We start from the raw sequence: 17,453 nt of genomic DNA on the forward strand, positions 1-17,453 counted from the left end.
TCCCTTAAAATTAGAGAAGGGTAGTTTTCTATGCAAAAGCTAAATCAGCTTGGGGTTAAGCACAAGTTTAGATAATACTATCTGTACCTCTTCTTCTGGCAACATCTTTCTCCGACCATCCTTCACAGGAAATCCACTTCCAAAGTCTTTTGAGGAGATATCAGCTCCATACTCTACAATAACATCTTCTTCAATGCTGCTCACCAGTCGCCAGAATTCCTTTTCTACTAGTTCTGTGGGAACCATCTATAAAAGAAAACAAAGTTGAAAGATTATTAACCCGCTATAACCATAATCTACTAAAACGTAATACACAGGCCAAGTGAACGCAAACTCATAACTAAAACTTTCTCACTTCCCCAAACAGAAATGACTAGGGTTCTAGCTTTTCCCACTAAGAATAGGAAACTAAGAATAGGTAAAAGCTAATTTGGGGGTTTTCAAGATGGCGGCCTAGAGGGTGGCTGCATTACGTGTTGCTCCAGAACTCAGGATTCAAGAGAGGAGATATTGAGACGCTTGGGACCAACTCAAAGTAGCCGGGTGACTCTCACCCCCTGGGGGGGCATCCCGGATGGGACGGGGGTCCCGGAACGCAGGAAACTTTGTGAAGTAGAACTGCCGGCGAGACGCCCCTCCCCCCGCTGGAGCGCCATAGAGGAGGCCGCTTGGCACAGCGCTGGGACTCGGAGCAGCCACTGGGGCTCCGGCGGCTGCCCGGGGGAGGAGTGGCGGGGAGAACTGTGTGGACTCAGGACACCGGGGCCTGCCCTGAGGAGGAGGAGAGGAGCGTGGCCACTTGGATTCGGAGAGACTGCGCCAGAGCTGCAGGCGGTTGCCAGAGGAGAAGCCGCGCGGCGAGCTGTTTGGAATCAGAACGACGCTTCTGAACACCGGGGCCTGCCCTGAGGACAAGGAGGAAGAGGAGCAGCCGCTTGGATTCGGGTGACTATACGGGAACTACAGGCGGTTGCCAGAGAAGGGGCTGCGTGGCAAGCTGTTTGGACCCTGACCACTTCTGAACCCCGGGGCCTGCCCGGAGGAGTAGGAGAAGGAGGAGAAGGAGCGCGGCGGGTCCTTTGGACTCGCAGTGACTGCATTAGCGCTCCAGGCGGCTGCTCAGAGGAGAAGGCAAGTGGTGAGTGCTTTGGTCTTAAAGTGACAGCTCCTGAACACAGGGGGGCTGCCTGGAGGAGAAGCGTGGTGGGACGCTTGGTCTTGAGGGACCACACCAGAGCTCCGGGCGGTTGCCCAGAGGACCCGTGCAGCGGGTCACGTGGATTCAGAGCCACTCAGAGGGACTGCTCCTGAACACCCGGGGGGTTATCTGGAGAAGGAGGAGGAACGGGCAGGGTCACTTCGACTCGGAGTGATTGATTGCCCCGGGCTACGGGTGGTTGGTGGGAGGAGGAGGCACGAAGTGAGTTTCTTGGACTCCTAGTGACCGCACCGGCATACTGGGCGGCTGTCTGGAGGAAGAGGCCTGTGGCGGGTCTCTGGGACTCAGAGCGATTGTTCGGGGCCACAGGTGGCTGCTCAGAGGAGGGGCCACGCAGCCAGGCGATTAGGTGCAGAACAGGGTCCCAGGATCTAGGAGGCTTCTGGGTGGAAGAGCCGCACAGAGACAGGCTTAGGGCGGAGCGAAGGTTCCAGGCCTATGGGCAAATTCTCTGAGGAGGGGCAGCCTAAGGAGATTCATCTGCGAAGGGTGAGGCTCCCAGGCCCAGGAGGTAGGGCCGGGCCCCTGGAAACTTTGCAGAGGAAGGCAGCCCAGCCCAGGCAGTAGATGTAAATTGAGGGGAACCTCTAGGAGGAAACTGACCAGCGAGACCTCCCCACCGGGTGAGTCTTCCCTGCTGGGTGAGGTTTCCCACAAGGACGGTAAAACCAGAGGCTCAGGCCCAAACAGGCCTTGCCTCAGCCCACAGCCTAGGTCCCCTTTGGATGACCATTGGTCAACAAGTGGAGGCACCTCTGCCCACTAGCAGGGAATATACCCCACCTGAAGGCCACCACTCCTAGAGAGGCAGCTTCCTTGTGGAGCACCGCATTATCAACCTCCTCCAAGACTTCAGCCTACTGAAGGCTAAGAGGGGATATATATAGAAATCTTCAGGGTCATTGTAAATCAACAGAGGAAATCTGCAATATCTCAGCGGTCCACTGATATCTGAACAACATGAGAAAACAAGGAAAGAAAATGCTGCAAACAAATCTAGATGTTACATCAATAAAACCCAATGACAGCATGGCAGAAGAAATGACAGAAAAGGAGTTCAGAATGTACATAATTAAAATGATCAGAGAAGCAAACGAGGAGATGAAAGAGCAAATGCAAGCATTGAATGATGAGATGAAAGAGCAAATGCAAGCATTGAATGATCGCACCAATCGACAGTTAAAAGAGCAAATACAGGAAGCAAAGATCATTTCAATAAAGAGTTAGAGATATTGAAAAAAAACCAAACAGAAATCCTTGACATGAAGGAAACAATAAACCAAATTAAGAACTCCATAGAAAGCATATCCAATAGGATAGAACACCTGGAAGACAGAACCTCAGACATTGAAGACAAAATATTTAACCTTGAAAACAAAGCTGAACAAACAGAGAAGATGGTAAGAAATCATGAACAGAATCTACAAGAACTATGGGATATCATGAAAAGGCCAAATTTAAGAATTATTGGGATTGAGGAAGGCCTAGAGAAACAAGCCAAAGGAATGAACAACCTATTCAATGAAATAATATCAGAAAATTTCCCAAATCTGAAGAATGAAATGGAAAATCAAGTTCAAGAGGCTTACAGGACTCCAAATACACAAAATTACAACAGACCCACACCAAGGCACATTATAATGAAAATACCTAACATACAAAATAAAGGCAGAATTTTAAAGGCTGTGAGAGAAAAGAACCAAATTACATTCAGGGGGAAACCAATACGCATATCAGCAGATTTTTCAATCCAGACCCTAAAAGCTAGAAGGTCCTGGAACAACATTTTTCAAGCCCTGAAAGAAAATGGATGCCAACCAAGAATCTTATACCCAGCAAAACTTACCTTCAAATTTGACGATGAAATAAAATCCTTCCATGATAAACAAAAGCTAAAAGAATTTACAAAAAGAAAGCCAGCATTACAGAACATTCTCAACAAAATATTCCATGAGGAAGAGATGAAAAACAAAGAAGCAAATCAGCAAAGGGAGGAATTATCCTAAAGGAATTGTCAAATAAAGGAGGAAACAAGTTGTGTCAAACAAATAAATAAACAAAATTTTAAAAATGAACCAAATGACCGGGAAACCAAATCATTTCTCTATAATAACCCTGAACGTTAATGGCCTGAATTCATCAATCAAAAGACATAGACTGGCAGACTGGATTAAAAGAAAGATCCAACAATATGTTGCCTGCAAGAGACTCACCTCATAGAAAAAGATACCCATAGATTAAAGGTGAAAGGATGGGGAAAAACATACCATGCACATGGACTCAGCAAAAAAGCTGGAGTATCCATCCTCATTTCCGATAATGTGGACTTCAAGCCAAAGTTAGTCAGAAGGGATAAAGAAGGGCATTTCATACTGCTTAAGGGAAGCATAAATCAGCAAGATATAACAATCATAAACATCTATGCCCCAAACAGTGGCTCATCTATGTATGTCAAACAAATCCTTCTCAATTTCAGAAACCAAATAGACCACAACACAATAATACTAGGTGATTTTAACACGCCGCTCTCACCACTGGACAGATCTTCCAGACAAAAATTGAGCAAAGAAACCATAGATCTCAACAACACAATCAATAATTTAGACTTAACGGACATTTATAGAATATTCCATCCAACCAAGAGTGAATACACTTTCTTCTCAGCAGCACATGGATCCTTCTCTAAAATAGACCATATATTATGCCACAAAGCTAATGTTAGCAAATACAAGAAGATAGAGACACTAGCATGTATTCTATCAGATCATAATGGATTGAAGTTAGAAATAAATGAAAGAGTAAAACACAGAAACTATTCCAACATCTGGAGATTAAACAATATGCTATTATATGATGAATGGATAACAGAAGATATTAGGAAGGAAATTAAAAAATTCTTAGAGGTAAATGAGAACAAAGAAACATCATATCAAAACCTCTGGGACACTATGAAAGCAGTACTTAGAGGGAAATTTATTTCATGGAGCGCATTTAATAAAAGAAGTAAAACTCAACAAATAAACAACCTAACACTACAGCTCAAAGCCTTAGAAAAAGAAGAACAGAACAGCACCAAAAGTAGTAGAAGACAGGAAATTGTTAAACTCAGAGCTGAAATCAATGAAATTGAAACAAAAGAAACAATACAAAAAATTGACAAAATAAATAGTTGGTTCTTCGAAAAAATAAACAAAATTGATAAACCTTTAGCCACACTAACAAAGAGAAGACGAGAGAAAACCCAAATCACTAAAATTCGGAATGAACAAGGAAATATCACTACAGACAGGATGGAAATACAAAACATAATTAGAAGCTATTTTGAAAATCTATACTCCAACAAAATAGAAAATTTCGAAGACATCAACAGGTTTCTAGAGACATATGAATTGCCTAAACTGAATGAGGAGGACATAAACAATTTAAATAGACCAATTTCAAGTACTGAAATAGAAGAAGTCATCAAAAGCCTACCAACAAAGAAAAGTCCGGGACCAGATGGGTTCTCAGCCGAGTTCTACAAAACCTTTAAGGAAGAGCTCATTCCAATACTTCTCAAAGTATTCCATAAATAGAAGAGGAGGGAACCCTCCCAAACTCATTCTATGAAGCCAATATCACACTGATACCTAAACCAGACAGAGACTCATCAAGGAAAGAAAATTTCAGACCAATATCCTTAATGAACATCGACGCAAAAATTCTCAACAAAATTTTAGCAAATCGCATACAAAAACATATTAAAAAGATAGTGCACCATGATCAAGTGGGTTTCATCCCAGGGATGCAAGGTTGGTTCAACATCAGGAAATCAATAAACGTAATTCACCATATTAATAGACTTAAAGTCAAGAATCACATGATTATTTCAATAGACGCAGAAAAAGCATTTGATAAAATACAGCACCCCTTCATGCTCAAAACACTAGAAAAAATAGGGATAGTGGGAACATTCCTTAATATTGTAAAGGCCATTTATGCTAAGCCCATGGCTAATATCATTCTAAATGGTGAAAAGCTGAAAGCATTCCCCCTAAAAACTGGAACAAGGCAGGGATGCCCTCTTTCACCACTTCTATTCAACATCGTTCTTGAGACTCTGGCCAGAGCAATTAGACAAACCAAAGAAATTAAAGGGATACGAATTGGGAAAGAAGAACTCAAACTATCCCTGTTCGCTGATGACATGATTATATATTTAGAGGAACCTGGAAATTCCACCAGAAAACTCTTAGAACTCATAAGTGATTTCAGTAAAGTAGCAGGTTACAAGATCAATGCCCATAAATCCAACGCATTTTTATACATAAGTGATGAATCTTCAGAAAGAGAAATTAGGAAAACTACCCCATTCACAATAGCCTCGAAAAAAATAAAATACTTGGGAATCAATCTCACAAAAGAGGTGAAAGACCTCTACAATGAGAACTATACAACACTAAAGAAAGAAATTAAAGAACACCTTAGAAGATGGAAAGATCTTCCATGTTCTTGGATAGGAAGAATTAATATTGTCAAAATGGCCATACTACCTAAAGTGCTATACAAATTCAATGCAATTCCAATTAAAATCCCAATGACGTACCTTACAGAAATAGAGCAGGCAATTATGAAATTCATCTGGAAGAATAAGAAACCCAGAATAGCTAAAGCAATCCTCAGCAGGAAGAGTGAAACAGGGGGTATTGCAATACCAGATCTTCAACTCTACTACAAAGCAATAGTAACAAAAACGGCATGGTATTGGTACCAAAATAGAAAGTTAGATCAATGGTACAGAATAGAGGACACGGACACAAACCCAAATAAATACAATTTTCTCATACTAGACAAAAGGGCCAAAAATATGCAATGGAGAAAAGATAGCCTCTTCAACAAATGGTGCTGGGAGAATTGGAAATCCATATGCAACAGAATGAAACTAAACCCATATCTCTCACCATGCACGAAACTAAACTCAAAATGGATTAAGGACCTCGGAATCAGACCAGAGACCCTGCAGATTATAGAAGAAAAAGTAGGTCCAAATCTTCATCTTGTTGGTCTAGGACCAGACTTCCTTAACAGGACTCCCATAGCACAAGAAATAAAAGCTAGAATCAACCACTGGGATAGATTCAAACTAAAAAGCTTTCTCTCAGCAAAGGAAACTATCAGCAATGCGAAGAAAGAGCCTACAGAGTGGGAGAATATCTTTGCCAATCATACTTCAGATAGAGCACTAATCTCCAGAATCTATAAAGAACTCAAAAAACTCTACTCCAAGAATTCAAACAGTCCAGTCAACAAATGGGCTAAGGAAATGAATAGACACTTCACAGAAGAAGATCTACAAGCAATCAACAAACATATGGAAAAATGTTCAACATCTCTAGTAATAAGAGAAATGCAAATCAAAACCACCCTAAGGTTCCATCTCACCCCAATTAGAATGGCGATTATCAAGAATACGAGCAACAACAGGTGTTGGCGAGGATGTGGGGAGAAAGGTACACTCATACACTGCTGGTGGGGCTGCAAATTAGTGCAGCCGCTATGGAAAGCAGTGTGGAGATTCCTTAGAAAACTTGGAATGGAACCACCATTTGACCCAGCTATCCCACTCCTTGGCCTATACCCAAAGGACTTAAAATCTGCATACTACAGAAATACAGCCACATCAATGTTCATAGCTGCTCAATTCACAATAGCCAGACTGTGGAACCAACCTAGATGCCCTTCAATTGATGAGTGGATAAAGAAACTGTGGTATATATATACTATGGAATATTACTCAGCCATAAAGAATGATAAAATTATGACATATGCAGGCAAATGGATGAAATTGGAGAGTATCATGCTGAGTGAGATAAGCCAATCTCAAAAAGCCAAAGGACGAATAATATCGCTAATAAGTGGAGGTTGACACATAATGGGGGGGAGGGAAGGGTTAGAGTTAGGGTTAGGGAGGGGGGCAAGTATAGAGGAAGGAACTACTGTATAGAGGGTAAAGAGGGGTGGGAGGGGTGGGGGGAAGGGAAAAAAATAACAGAATGAATCAAACAACATTGCTCTATGTAAATTTATGATTACACAAATGGTATGCCTTTACGCCATGTACAAACAGAGAAACAACATGTATCCCATTTGTTTACAAAAAAAAAAAAAAAAAAAAGCTAATTTGGATATTCAGAAAAAATTCTTTCTCTGAAAGAGGCTACTTCCCAAGAAGGATGAAGTTGAACCAGGACATCAAGCAGGAAGAAGGAAATGAAACTGACAAGACTGAATTGTAATAGTTTTGGCAAAAAATTTTTGATAAGAACTAAAAAAAAACTCAAGGTCCCCCAGGAAAAGCAGCAAACACCATATTATAAGTAAACAAAAGCAGCAATAACCAAACTGCTTCATGTTTTTCTGTAAAGGTTTCTCACAAGGGCATCAAAACAGATTTCTCAGTAGGAGAAGACAAACTGCCACATTAAGAGATTAAAAGAAACAAATAAATGACAGTTCCCTAATTTCTCAAGATTTAGTGTTATCTTTTTATTCTGCCCATTTCCCACAAAATCTTAAAAGTAAAAAGTGATCCAAAAACTTTAGACTCAGATAAATCTTTGTAACTCTCCAAACTAACCTCCTGTTGATACTCACATGGACTGGCATATTGAAATAATCAGACTTAAAATTATCTGCCATCTCTCCAAAGCTCTGAAGTGTATATTCTCGTACAGCTTGTTCAAATCCAAAGGCTTCTCGAGGTTTGTTACATTCCTGAAAAGAAAACAAAATTACCTAAGATTAATTCACTGAATCTCAACTGAAAAAAAAAATTAAGGTTTACAGATAGGTACTACCTTCTTTGATTATTTCCTTAAGTGAAGCATATCCAATTAACCCTAGAGAGCAGTAGCAGGTTACTTGCAATTAGTATCAGAAAGTACTGTTCTAGAACCTCAACTGCATTTTCACAATCTTCCAGCAGGTATGTGGTTAATGAGACAGCTTTAGACTCTGGAGTTGGCATTATCCTTTGCTGCCACAATAAGCACCTGGGACTAACTTGGAATCAAGTCCAGGAATGCCTATCAGTTTTTAAGATATTTTTTTAGTTATAGATGGACACAATACCTTTTTCATTTATGTGCAGTGCTGAGAATCAAACCCAGTGCCTCACACAAGCTAGGAAAGCACTCTACCACTGAGCCATAACTCCAGCCCCTGCCTATCATTCTTAGTATCCAGTGGATAGGGCCAAGGAGAAGATGAATATTCATGGAGAAAGGAAAGGTCATGGAAAATAAAATAAGCAACAGGTACCTAGGATATCTGGCTAGGAAAATGGTTTGTTCAAAATATCAATTGCTGTGGATGAATGTCTTAAAACAAATATTTATTTAGAGTAAAAACACCTCCAAATCTTTTAACCTTGAGTATAGTAACAAATAATGATTTGAAGGCCATAAAAGACCTTTGAAGCATCTATATATACCCAGCCAACACCTCTTTAATGCCCTATCAATAACATTTTGTTAAAATAAGAAAACAGACTAGGTATTTCATAATGACACCATTGTTTATTTATTTATTTATTTATTTTAGTTGTAGGTGGGCATAATACCTTTATTTTCTTTTTATGTGGTGCTAAGAATCGAACCCAGGGCCTCATGCATGCTAGGTGAGCACTCTACCACTAAGCCAAAACCCCAGCCCAGCCATTGTTTTTCAATAAGAAAATTTTAGTACAATCAAGTTAGAATTTGGATGAAAAGGTACCATTAGTTTATTTAATAGTATGAAAACTGGATAAATAAAGCCTAGAGTTTCATGACAGATTAGTTTTCATTTTTAAAAAAATCCCTTAGTTTTTCTTCATTTTTATTCCAGTAATATAAATATTCTGAGCAGAAATCTCATTCAACTATAGTAATAAGTAGGATTATGTAACCAATAGTCAGAAAAAAAAATTCGGAGGGCAAGCTGCCACAACACAGTTGTTACATTTCCATTCAATAGAGCTCTTTTCAAAATCTTAGAAATTTCTTAAAACTGAAAAACAAAGACAGTGGGACAAGCTTTTGGGAATGTTTACATATGTGTACATGCATGCATTACTGTTTTTAATTCAAAAAGGACCCAAAAAGGTTAGGCTTATACCTCAGCAACACACTTAGGACACCTCCAGTCTCCTTTGGGTACATCAGGTAGTGGTGGAATTAGACAAAATGTATGGTAGCTGTCATCACATCCATCACACAAAAGCAATTTATCTTCATTATTTCCCCGACCACAAAACATACAAACATAGAGATCAACCTGTTAAAATAAATAAATAAAATAAAAGTCTATTTCTATAATAAAGAATTTCATATTTTTATCAGGAGCTCCTTAGTTAAGACAAAATAATGTACTCTAAAAAGTAAATGTAACTTAAGTCCTGCATATCTATTTCAAATAATATTTCAACAGCTCTTCATAAAATTCCCTAAATTTCCCTCCAGAGCTTCTACAAACAACTTAATAAAGATATATCAAGTTGTTAGAATAAAAAGGAAAAAACCTACAAATCTAGGATATGGAAAAATTAACATATTTTTTAAAAGTGTCAGTCTTCCTATATATAAAAATACTTTGGTAGAGAATATTGAGAACTGCTTATAATATACCTAGGTGATTTACAAGTATTCTTGGTATCTGCCTGGGATTGACTCCAAGATCCATCCCTCCACCCAGCCCCAAAGATACTAAACTCCACAGATACTCAAGACCCTTTATAAAACAGCTTAGTATTTGCATATCTATGTATATACTCCCTTATATACTTTATACTTTAAATCATTCCCAGATTACTTAAATACCTAATACAATGTAAATGCTATGTAGTTGTTATACTGCATTGTTAGAGAATAATGTGAAGTCTTTTACTGTTTTGTACAGATACTTTTTTTTTTCTTTTTTTTTTTGAGTGTGTGGTACTGGGTATTGAACCCAGTGATGGCTCTACCTCTGAGCTATGTCCCCAAATCCTTTTTTAATTTTGAGACAGGGTCTCACTAAGTTTTCAAGGCTGGCCTCAAACTTGTGATGCTCCTGCCTCAGCCTCCCAAATTGTTGGGATTACAGGCAAGCACAACCAAGCTAGGTCATAATTTTTTGAAACTATATTCTACACTTTCAAACAAAGGATGTGGAACCTAAGGATATAGAGGGCTGACTGTTCACATATTTGCATTCATTCCCTCACATAGTTACACGGAAGGCACATGATTTAGGGAAAATAGTCTACATACAAAAGACAAAGCAAGGTTACCATTACATAAACAATAGCTCTAACTTTAGATTTGCCATGAAGTCTCCTAATCAAATGAACTAATACACAGCAAACTAAGATAAAAAGTGCAAAACTAAAATTAAAATAAATCCTTTCCCTCCTGACACATCCCAAAGCACTTACAAAGTTAACAGAGAGAGTTCCTTTCCGTTGTCTCATTTGCATGTTAAATGCGTCTGACCTGTTGGTAACTTTTCTTCTTCGGGTGACCTCATCTTGAAATAAAAAGTTATATAATAATAGTAAAAACTAATGTTGAGAGCTTACTATGGACCAGATACTATTTAAAATTATTTAAATTAGTAAAAATCTTGAAACACTATGAGGTAGATATCATCTCTGGTTTAAGATAAAGAACCTAAGGTATACAAAAGTTAGATAACTTGCTCAGAATCACATAGCCAGTAAGTGGCAGATTTGGGATTCTAATCTAGGTAATCAAGCTCCAGAGAGTTTAACCATTAATGCTATACTACCTGATATGTAACTTACAGGTCTGTCAAATGAGTCAGGGATTAAATTTTTTTGGGGGGGTGGGGGTGGGGATAACCAGGGATCGAACTCAGGGGCACTCAACCATTGAGCCACATCCCCAGTTCTATTTTGTACTTTATTTAGAAACAGGGTCTCACTGAGTTGCTTAGCGTCTCGCCATTGTTGAGGCTGGCTTTGAACTCGTGATCCTCCTGCCTCAGTCTCCCGAGCCGCTGGGATTATAGGCATGCACCACCGCGCCCGGCCAGGGATTAATTTTTAAGATCCTTGCCAGTCAAAACCGTAACAAAGTTTAAAATCACTGCCAGCCAATACAATAATTACAAGAATGACAAAGATGAAGTACTTAATTCTCAAAAGGGTAACTAAAAAACATAATAATATATTTAGTAAATCCTATTACACTGAATGCTTTGAGAGTGATGGAACAATATTATCTGATCCTCTACAATTCAGTTGATAATCTGAATTACATGATTTAACTATCATATCATAAAATGAATAATTAATGATATGTGACTGTAACATTTCATTAATTTCTTATAGAGTAAAAACATGTCCAGTCTATTCTTTGTTAAGTGTTACATAGGGAGAAGAGTGGGAACCTGATTTTTCTATTAGCAATTCTACTCACAAAAGTTTCAATCGTACGAAGCCAAAGAAATCTAGGCTTTTTGAAGAAAGCACACTTTATTTAAATGGTGTTGTGATACATTGAGGGAAATTATTTAAAAAATCAAAATTATGGTTAGAATTTAAAAGTTCTACGCTCTTCCAAGATTTTCATACCAAAGGTCAGAATCCTCTATTTCATTTTAATTTAAAAGTTATAATAAGCTTTAGCTTACAGGTGAAAACCAATAATTTTACCATTATTGGTAAAACTAAACTATGCTTTAGAAACTACAATTAATTTCTGGGTAGTATATTAGACATGGAAAAGGAAAAGTCTCTCTTCTAAAATCATAAAAATTCAACATAATATTGCTCCTCACACTTTAAAGATATTTGCCAATAAAAAAGGTGATTTGCCTAGGAACCATGTAGCAAGTTTATAGTTCTTAAGAAATTTCTAGTACAGACTGAAATTCAAATTTCATTTGAATCTTTTTACATATTACTGCAATTCATTTCTTTTCACAACCAATAACAGATTTTACCTTCTTTATCTTTAGCTCCCATTGCCAGGCCCACAACCTTGGGTCCAGCTCCAAAAATCTGAAGCTTCTTCAGTTCTGTGTTTCTTGTCACTTCTCCAGATTCTGACTAAAAATAATAAGCAAAATTCACATTAGCATAATTATATCAATTCAAGCTTCCCCCGCACTCCCCCCGTAGTACTGGGGATTGAATCCAGGGGCACTTTATCATTGAACCCACATCCCCAAACCCTTATATTTTGAGACAGGGTCTTGCTAAGTTGTTGAGGCTGGCCTTGAACTTGTGATCCTCCTGCCTCAGCCTCCACAGTGCTGGTATTACAGGTATGTGTCCCTATGCCCAGCTCACCCATTTATTTATTTTTTAAAACACTTTTTTAGTTCTTGATGTACCTTTATTTTATTTATTTATATGCAGTGCTGAGAATTGAAACCAGTGCCTCACACATGCTAGTCAGGGATTCTACCACTGAGTTACAACCCCAGCCTATGGATTTATTTTTGAGACCAGGTCTTGCTATGTTTCCCAGGCTTGCCAGGTGTGCTACAATTCCTCGGTTTGCCTCTTGAAGCAGCTGAGACAACAGCTGTGTGCTCCCACACCTGGCTGACTTATGCTTTTATTTTATTATCTAACAGAAGTTTCTCGATAACTCTTTAAAGTGAAAGAAAATACTATTTGATATCTTTTAAATCCACACACTGCCTCATTTACAATATTCACCAAAGCACCATGCAACACCCAGATTTCTTTCAACAAAATAAAATTAGTCTATGTCTCAAAAAAGCACAACTGTCAATTTGGTTCTGTCTAGAGACAGTCATTACTGGCTATCATGCAATAGAAATTCCCACTTCTAACTGCTAATGGATACCTGTCTTTGATTAGAGAATAGTATGACTATCTTAGGGGATGAATCATAACTACTTTAAGACAATCATGCAAATCTCATGTCTCTTTATTGGTGATGACCTATCTAAGGGTGAGAACGTGATCCACTTTTGGCCTACTATACAAAGTTTACTGGAGGTCATTGGGAACAATTTTCAATCTTCTAATAAAAAAGAAGGTTTCTCAAATAGTAAGTCCTTTTGACCCAACTCCCTTCCTGCTCGGAGACTCAGCCTGGTCAAAGCACAGTGCTGGGCTCTGCAAAAACCACACAACAATTAAGAGGGAACTTATAACCCACATGCTAAAGCAAGCAAGACAAGAAAGATGGAAAGGGCCTGGGTCCTTGATGACAATGTAGACATGACATACTAATCGTAAAATACTTCAAGTTGAGCATATGTCCTTATATGGAAAATATATTGTTAATGTTAAATTTCTATCATGTGGCATTTTATATTGTGAGAGCATGCTGACAAATCAGTGTTAAATCTTGAAGTTAGATAAATCATAATCTCTGAATGCAGACTAATAACCAAAATTTATTTTCAACATATAAATAAGTAAGAATAAAAATAAATCTGAATAAAATATAGACTACTTTATAGTCTATGGCTTGGTAACAAATGATGTATGCAATAAAGACTAATCTCAGCAAGGTATGGCTGGTGCACGCCTGTAATCCCAGCAGCTCAGGAGGCTGAGGCAGAAGGACTGAGAGTTCGAAGCCAGCCTCAGCAACGGTGAGGCACTAAGCAACTCAGTGAGACCCTGCCTCTAAATAAAAATACAAACTAGGGCTGTGATGTGGCTCAGTGGTCAAGTGCCCTGAGTTCAATCCCCAGTACCAACACCCCCCAAAAAAAGACTTAATAAAAATCATCTTAAAACCAAAACCAACCTAAAATTGCATTTCAAAATTTATCTTTAAAACTTTTGCAAACTGTTTTTGCAAACAGCCTCTTATATTTAGTTCAATGATAAATATAACAATATACATCCTTTACCATTATTAAAACAGAGTACATAATAATAAAAGCTAACACGTTAAGAATATAGTAAGTGCGCATAATAATAAAAGCTAATATACGTTAAGTATACACTAAGTGCCATATCTAAGTATTTTAATCAATTACTCCATACAACCACATTATCAGGCAGGCAATAATGTTCTAAAAAGTAAAATAAAAGCAACATTCTCTGATCTTAATGGAATGAAACTATAACAAAATCACACCTCAAAAAGACCTTTCCACCTGGAAATTTTTAACTATTAAAAAGTAACATTAAAAATTACACATCAGGGGCTGGGGAGATAGCTCAGTTGGTAGAATGCTTCCTTTGTAAGCACAAGGCCCTGGGTTTGATCCTCAGCACCCAAAAAAAAAAAAAAAAAAAATTACACATCAAATCTCTGGAACAAATTAAAATAGTGATTGCAGGCAACTTTATTAATATTAAGCACACCAATAAAAACAAAGAACAGAAATAAATGATGAGATTCCCAGCTTAAAATGCTAGAAAAAGAACTACAAAACAAACTGTGGTGTGGATCAGAATTGAACTTTTCAATACAAATTCAAAATATGAAGTCGCAATTTTTAAAAAAATAACCTAGTCCTGGACCATTAAACAAGAGAATTACTTTTATATTTCTATGTTTCTTGTTTGAAAGACTATTGGATGACTATGTTTATTAATGTCACCATGCTAGAATATATTAAGGAAAAAGAGATTCAGAAAGGGTGGTAAATAAATTATATTTGGAACACAATGAATTTGTCATACCTGTGCTATGGCCAACAAGGATTACACATAAATACACAGACACATACACACCTGGTAAGTAGAAAAGCTGTGTGGATGTCAACACATATTCAGGGGTCCTGAATGTATAGGTAATAAATGAAATCACAGAGCAGATGAGACAGCTAAGGAGTGTGACGATAGTGGAAAATAAATAAATAAATAAATATACAAAATAAAGCACAGAAAGAAGAGACAACAAAGATGAATAAGGAATGGTTAGAGGGTAAAGATGAATACCAGAAGAGAGATTAAAAAGCCAAAGAAAAATCAAGCTAACCGAATTTCAAAAGACTCAACAACCTTATACATGACCAGAGATAGAGTAAGGTATAAAATGGAAAGGGGCCTCAGAATTTGAAAAAATGGTAAAACGATTTTCAAAAAATTACCTAAACTGTCACTTGGACAGTATAGTTTAAATGAAATTAAACCAAACAGGTGTCGAGGAAACTGACATAATATTAACTTTTCCCAAGAAGCTTTTCTGTGAAAAAAGGTAGGAAATATTTTATAGATGATAGAGCCTTGAAAACACATATATTATGGCTGGGGAGCAGGACAGAAATCCAGCAGACAGAGGAAGCAGAAAAAAAAGATTTCTCAACTGATACACTAAAATCACTAAAGAAGCCAGAAGGAATGGTGACAGAGGGATTATCCTTGGAAAGAAAGGTACACTTTGCCCCAGAGAGAGATAGACACTAAGTTCTACCAAAAGTTTTTACTTTCTTTCTGAAATAAATCACTGGGAATGAGAGGCAAACTGACAATATAGCAATTAAGTACAAAATGTGAGTCAAAAAAAAAAAAAATTCTTAGCTGGGCACCACCCAGCTATACACCTGTAATTCCAACTCTCGGGAGACTGAGGCAGGAATGATTGCAAGTTTGAGACCAGCCTGGGCAACATAGCAAGACTCTGTCTCAAAACAAAAAATAAAAAAGCTCAATATAGCTCAGTGGTAAAGTGCCCCTGGGTTCAGTTCCCAGTGCTGGAAAAAATGATCTTAATTTCAAATCCTGAAGTAACTCTTAGAAACTACCTGAAACAACCTGACTTCAATGATAATGACAATTACTACAATGAGTAAGAAAATTCTACATGGTTGCTATTTTTACACATACATAAAGAAAAGGAATTAGAAATAGGCAAAGGGTTGGTGGTATAACTCAGTGGTAGAGCACTCATCTAGCATGCATAAGGCCCTGATTTCCAAGAAAGAGAAAGACAGAATGAATGAATGAATGAAAGAATGAGTGAAAAAATGGAAGAGGTGAGGGGTGGGGGGAAAGGAAAATATAACAGAATGAATCAAACATCATTACTCTATGTAAATGTATGATTATACAAATAGTATGCCTCTACCTCATGTACAACCAAAGAAACAAGTTGTACCACATTTGTTTACAATAAAAAAAAAATGGAAGAGGCAAGTCTTTCATGATTTCAAAAGAATATCAAAAATTATTTCATCACAAGCTGGCAATTGGTTAGAGAGACTGGGCAACTCTTAAAAGCTGAGTCACTAAGTTAAAAGAGACTAACTAGTCCACAGTGTTTCAGGCCCAAAAATGGAATCATCATTGTATACCCAACAATGATCAGAATTTCTGAGATCAAACACACTAATAAAAATTTCTTAGTAACTTAACCAAGGTCTAAAATTTATAATGGGGCTATCAGTTTCCCATGAATTTCTATTAAATCCACATTCCTATCAAGGACACCTAATTTTCTGCTATCAAACTATGTAAAAGGCTGAGTTATTCAGTACGGGTAAACTCAGAAGAAGAACAGGAATGGCCTGATGGAGAGAGAACCCTGAGCCCTAGAAAAGCAAGAAATATCATTAGCCTACTAATGACAAGACTCCATACAACCCCGGATCCAATGTTTCTTGTTATTAACAGATTTATCTTGCTTGTTACAATACAAACCATCCCCATTTTTTGTTTTGTTCTTCTAGATGTTAAAATAATATTCAGGATTCCGTTAAGTTACTATTCCTATCTCTTTATATGTTAATTTAAATATACCAAATCTTAGAATTCTAAGGACACCTCACTCTCTCAACCTAAGGACTTATCTTTATTAACAAACTTTAAAAATTAAACCCTTAAGACCTTAAAGAAAATGGGAAAAAAAGAAATTATGGCATTTTCTCCAGAAGCACTGGGTTTTCAAATCATTTTAGGTTATGTGAACCTTATAGAAGTTATAGTATAATTGGTCAGACACTAAGAAGTTTATAAACATGTTTTTAAAAGACTAGTGAGTGAAGAATAAAACCGTTCTTTTTTCACTTTTCTCTGCTAACCCATGAAAATAAAATGTACTAGAACTCAAGAGTATGTCTTCTGGGTACAGCAGCACACACCTGTAATCCAGCAGCTCAGGAGGCTGAGACAGGAGGATCACAAGTTCAAAGTCAGCCTCAGCAACTTAGCAAGACCCTGCCTCAAAATATTTCTTCTCTATTCACCTGAAAGGTGAATGGAAGCAGAGATGTAATTTAGTGGTACAGAGTCTACCTAGCATGCATAAGACCCTGACTTCTATCTTCAACA

The 17,453-nt window shown here is 37.8% G+C and overlaps 1 protein-coding gene across 1 annotated transcript in view; it reads right to left on the reverse strand.

The window, feature by feature from the left end:
• Window positions 1-17,453, reverse strand: part of KDM5A (lysine demethylase 5A) — a gene marked incomplete at its 5' end in the record, with an annotated part of 88,282 nt that overhangs the window by 55,559 nt on the left and 15,270 nt on the right. Inside the window, 5 exons of the mRNA XM_079142376.1 lie at window positions 88-246; window positions 7,853-7,972; window positions 9,356-9,514; window positions 10,653-10,744; window positions 12,185-12,290. Of these exons, the coding sequence (XP_078998502.1) occupies window positions 88-246; window positions 7,853-7,972; window positions 9,356-9,514; window positions 10,653-10,744; window positions 12,185-12,290 (636 nt within the window). The remainder of the gene's footprint in view (window positions 1-87; window positions 247-7,852; window positions 7,973-9,355; window positions 9,515-10,652; window positions 10,745-12,184; window positions 12,291-17,453) is intronic.

Source organism: Sciurus vulgaris, assembly GCF_902686455.1.
Source record: "Sciurus vulgaris genome assembly, chromosome: 5".
Taxonomy (NCBI): domain Eukaryota; kingdom Metazoa; phylum Chordata; class Mammalia; order Rodentia; family Sciuridae; genus Sciurus; species Sciurus vulgaris.